The 4,540-nt window shown below is 45.3% G+C and overlaps 1 protein-coding gene across 1 annotated transcript; it reads right to left on the reverse strand.

The window, feature by feature from the left end:
• Window positions 1-1,700: 1,700 nt before the first annotated feature.
• LOC111531776 (collagen alpha-6(IV) chain-like) lies at window positions 1,701-3,717 on the reverse strand (the record flags this gene model as incomplete). Its single annotated transcript, XM_023199109.2, has 5 exons — window positions 3,649-3,717; window positions 3,073-3,180; window positions 2,872-2,979; window positions 2,211-2,282; window positions 1,701-1,888 (listed from the first exon to the last, which is right to left on the reverse strand). Coding segments are annotated over exons 3-5 (348 nt in total), but the record flags the coding sequence as incomplete, so codon positions are not given.
• Window positions 3,718-4,540: the final 823 nt, after the last annotated feature.

Below are 4,540 nucleotides of genomic sequence, written 5' to 3' on the forward strand. Positions count from 1 at the left end.
ATGATATTTCTTGTATTCTTTTTAAAGAAATTGTTTTAATTAGATATTGAGAGGACATGACATAATATTTATAACATTATGCAAAGAATAATTCAGATACAATGAACGCTTGTGTTTCAACCACTCAACTTAAGATGTCACTTGGTTTGAATTTCCTTGTGTGCCCTCCACCCTCTTCCTTCCCTCCCTCTCAGAGGCAATCACTCCTGAATTTTGTTCATCATCCTCTTCCTTTTTCTTCAGTTTGACCATATATATCACTAAACAATGTATTGGTTGGTTTTGCTTATTTTTGAACATTTATTGACAGAATCATACCAAATGTATTCCTCTGTGACATGTTTGTTTTTTGCTTAGTGCTATGTTGCTGAAATGCATCCTTCTTGACTTGTGCTATTTACTACATGTGTAATTATGATTTTATTATCTCAGATAGCTAAAGAAAATGAATAATCTAATGACCGTCAAGATTTGAAAACAAAAGAAAATGTCCCTGTGCTTTTATCCAGTTCCCTCTTCCTTATATCCTATGAAAGAAGACAGTCTCTGGGCAGGCTTGGACCCTGCTTTGAGCCCTTCCTCTGGAGAAGCTGCTGGCTTTCAGAAAAGAACAGTTTGGTCCAGATCAAAGGGAAGAAGAAACACAAAAACAGCAGATGCATCAATTTAAAATGCAGCAGGAAATGAATTAATATATGAATATAGTCCCTGGGAAACATACATGCAGTATACAAACATGCACATAAACAAAATGTAGTGAGACCTCAAGCCCCAGAGCAAAGAGAAACAGGAAATTTTGCAAATATGATTTCCCCAGGTAACATGCAATAACATTCTTAAGTATATACTATGTGCCAGGCACCAAGCTTTTCTATATCTTACCTCGCTCCTCATTGATTCCTCAAAAAACTTATGAGGTAGGTTCTGTTATTATGTTCATTTTATAGAAAAGGAAAACTAAGGGCTCATTTGGGATTGAGGAACAAGTAACTTCCTTGTTTAAAGTCATATAGCTAGTGAGAGGTATAGCTTGAATTTGAACCCAGCTAGTCTGCTTTCAGAGCCCATGCTCTTAACCATGATGCCATGCTGAATTCATTTCCTGGTTAACATGGAGTGGAATGTACACGGGTTTTTGGAACTTTCCTGAGGAAAAGTTGAAGAACACAAGTCATTCTTACTTTCTGAGAGGTGGGGAAAGGGAGACTCAGAAAGGGACTTCAGGCCATGTGATGAGTCAGGGGCCGAGATTAGGGTAGAACCTGCTTTCTAGTAAACCCAACAAATTCTAGTTCAGGGTATGCTGTGGTTCCGTCCGGTGGAGACTTGTATCATCTTAGTCTTGGGATCCTTCCAGCAGCCACACTGTCTTCCCAGGGCCCTGGGAGTGCCATCCACACTGGACACTGAGGAAATGCCAGCCAACCTCTCACCAAATGGACAAGCCCTGTCCCTCAGGACCAATAATTCCAAGCTCTGACCAAGCATGCCAGAGAGGCTTGAGGTTAGTAAGGAGGAGCAGAAGGGAATCTGGAGGCTAAAATGGACTTGGTGAACGGTGCCCTGACAGTCTTCACTGGAAAATGCTAAGCACGGCCTATCCTCTCCTTCTCAGCAGTCATTCCCACTGGGTTGTGAGACTCCCAGAGATGTGAAGACACTCACAGCCCAACCCTGTGAGCCACATGGCCCCGCTGTACCCTAAACCTGACTCCCCCAGGAAGGCCTCGCTCAGCCGCTACAAGACCTGACTTGGACTCACCTCGATCACCTTTTTGCCCTCTCAGGCCCGGCTTCCCTGGAGCTCCGATGCCAATTCCTGGATATCCTTTTTCTCCTTTGGGTCCAGGGAGACCAGCAGGCCCGGGCACACCAGTGATACTAGGTCCTAGGAGGAGATGCAGGGGTAGGGGGCAGACCTCAGTGGAGGTGAGGCCTTCCTGCCTAGCTCACTTGACTGGCCTGAGAAGCCTGACTGACAGACACCAGAGGCAGATTACTGAAGTAATAAGAAAGAAAGTTAATTTGAATAGAAGAAAAAACCCCGTACTCTTTCTTCTCCATATCAAGGGACCTGAAATTGGAGGTTGATAAGGAGAGCTATGAGTCCAAGGATATGGGATACACCACAGTCGAGAATTCATGGCCAGCCCTTGCCAAGCTTCTGGAAGAGCTGATGCCCTCCTCTTCACCCTGAGGGTCTTCCTAACCTGGAGTGCCATGGGTACCCTTGGTTCCCGGAAGCCCATTCAGTCCACGTAAACCAGGAAATCCAGGGAAGCCTGAGGGGAGAGAATGTCAAAAATGGCTCCAGCAACTCTGAATCATGAAGCATTAGCAAGAGGTAGCTACCTGCCCCCAAAGGCATTGCAAGGTCCTTATTTTAAAGTCCTGGCCTTTTTTGAGGCATTTACTTAATGCCCTAGGGGAAAAGAAAACACTCCCAACCTATACCCCACACCACAGGTTCTCATGACTCTTATCAGAGACCAACACAGCTTTGGGAGTAAGATGGAAGCTCATTAGGTATCTTGAAGAACTCAGAGTAGCAATGTCAAGACCTTGAGTTGTTAGCTCCCAGAGACTGGTTCCAGAAACTCACTGCCCAATTTCTAAGTCAGGGAAAGACTGCATATGCCAGGGCAATTGCCTTCCTTGCTAGCTCTTCTCTTCATGGATTCCATATTCTTCTCTTCCCACTCATGCTTGTCTGCCTTCATTACTCTTCATCTTCCTTTCCCATGATTCCTCATGTCCAATGACTCCTGTAGGCATGGCTTAACCCTAGCTAGTATCTTCTAAGATAAAGTAGTTGGTGTCCTTCATTGAGGGAAAGGCTTTTCCCCACTGCCTGCTCCCAAATACACATACCTTTGGGTCCTATTAATCCGGGGGGTCCTAGGGGCCCAATTGCCCCTTGATGACCAGAAGAGCCTGGAAGTCCTGGATCTCCTCTCATGCCGGCAACTCCTGGAAACCCTAAATGTGAAACCAAGGCAGAAGTTCAGAATGGGGCATGGCTTGAAGCTAATCCAAACTCTTTCAGAATAAGGTTATCATGTGGCATGGTACCTGGAGCTCCACGAAGGCCAACATCTCCAGAAACACCAACTTTTCCATCTTCACCTTTGTTTCCAGGGAAGCCTATATTGCCTATTGGTCCATCTCTTCCTTTTGTGCCTATAAAATCAAGAAAAATGCTGAGTGATTAGGCCATATTTCTAGCAGTGTATTCCTCCACGGGAAAGAGTAGATTCTGAATTGCTGAAGGAGCTAGACCCAATGAAGAAACTCTAAAAAAGATAGTGGCGGCTGTTTTCACATTAGAAAGGTGCCCTACAATTGAGAAGCAAGTAAATTTGTTACGCGTATCCCTTCAGAAGTGGGAGCAATGAGTGGAAATGTTCAAGAAGGACAGTTTAGATAACAACTTCTAAACTAAGGGGATGTAGGCCATTATCCCAAAGGTCTTTGCCAGCCTATGAGTCTTGAAGGAAGAGTAGGCTGATTTGTTTGGGGAATTGACAGGTAGGAAATTTCTGCACTAGATAGAAGTTACAGAACTTGGGGTTGACCTCCAAAATTCCTTCTAATCCTCAGTTTTGTGGAGTCTGTGAGGCAAACAAGACAAAAATATAGCAACCTTACCTTTAAAACCAGATTCACCAGGTTGTCCCTTGGGTCCTGGGCTACCGGAAATTTCAAGTGTCTGGCCGTTGTCACCTGAGGATTCCAATACATCGTTTAAATGGCCAGGAGAAGCTATAGCTCATTTTGCACTACTGAGATCTTTTGAACACATTTTTTTTTTTTTTTTCAGATTCCGTGTAGCCAGAGGAGCTCCTTGATAAAATTATCTATCGGGTAAAAAGTGATGAACCACCATCCAGGAGCTGGGATGCTGCTACCAGACTACTGGCGTGAAATGCTGTTACATACGGCATATCTCCATTGGGAAACACATCACTAGGCTCAGTATGGGCAGAGAAGATGGTATGCAGGGCCCTCAAACATCACCAGAACGGAACAGTGATGCCAGCAAGAATGGGAAATTTTCCTGCCTAGTGGGCTGGGTTAATCAGGGGAAGAGACTGGAGCCGAAGTTCTCCTCACTGCTAAGTCTGGAAAGCAGATGGGCAAAACCACAAAGCCAAAGGACATCCTTTTCCTTGGATCCATGAAAGCCACAGATAGAGAGATCTTGCTAAGTACCACTGTTTGTTGCATTGTCTGTGAGGAGCAAGGACTGCAGAAGGGGTTTGGCCAAAGGGAAAATGTAAATTAATTCACTTTCCCCTAAACAGTCTCTCCGCTACCCCTCGCAAGAGACCCTTGGGCCGGCCAGGTGCAGTGGTTCATGCTTGTAATCCCAGCACTTTGGGAGGCTGAGGCGGGCAGACCACAAGGTCAGGAGTTTGAGACCAACCAGACCAACATGGTGAAACCCGTCTCTACTAAAAACACAAAAGTAGCCAGGCGTGGTGGCGCACGCCGTCATCCCAGCTACTTGGGAGGCTGAGGCAGGAGAATTGCTTGAACC

This window comes from Piliocolobus tephrosceles, unplaced genomic scaffold (genome assembly GCF_002776525.5).
Source record: "Piliocolobus tephrosceles isolate RC106 unplaced genomic scaffold, ASM277652v3 unscaffolded_11615, whole genome shotgun sequence".
Classification (NCBI taxonomy): domain Eukaryota; kingdom Metazoa; phylum Chordata; class Mammalia; order Primates; family Cercopithecidae; genus Piliocolobus; species Piliocolobus tephrosceles.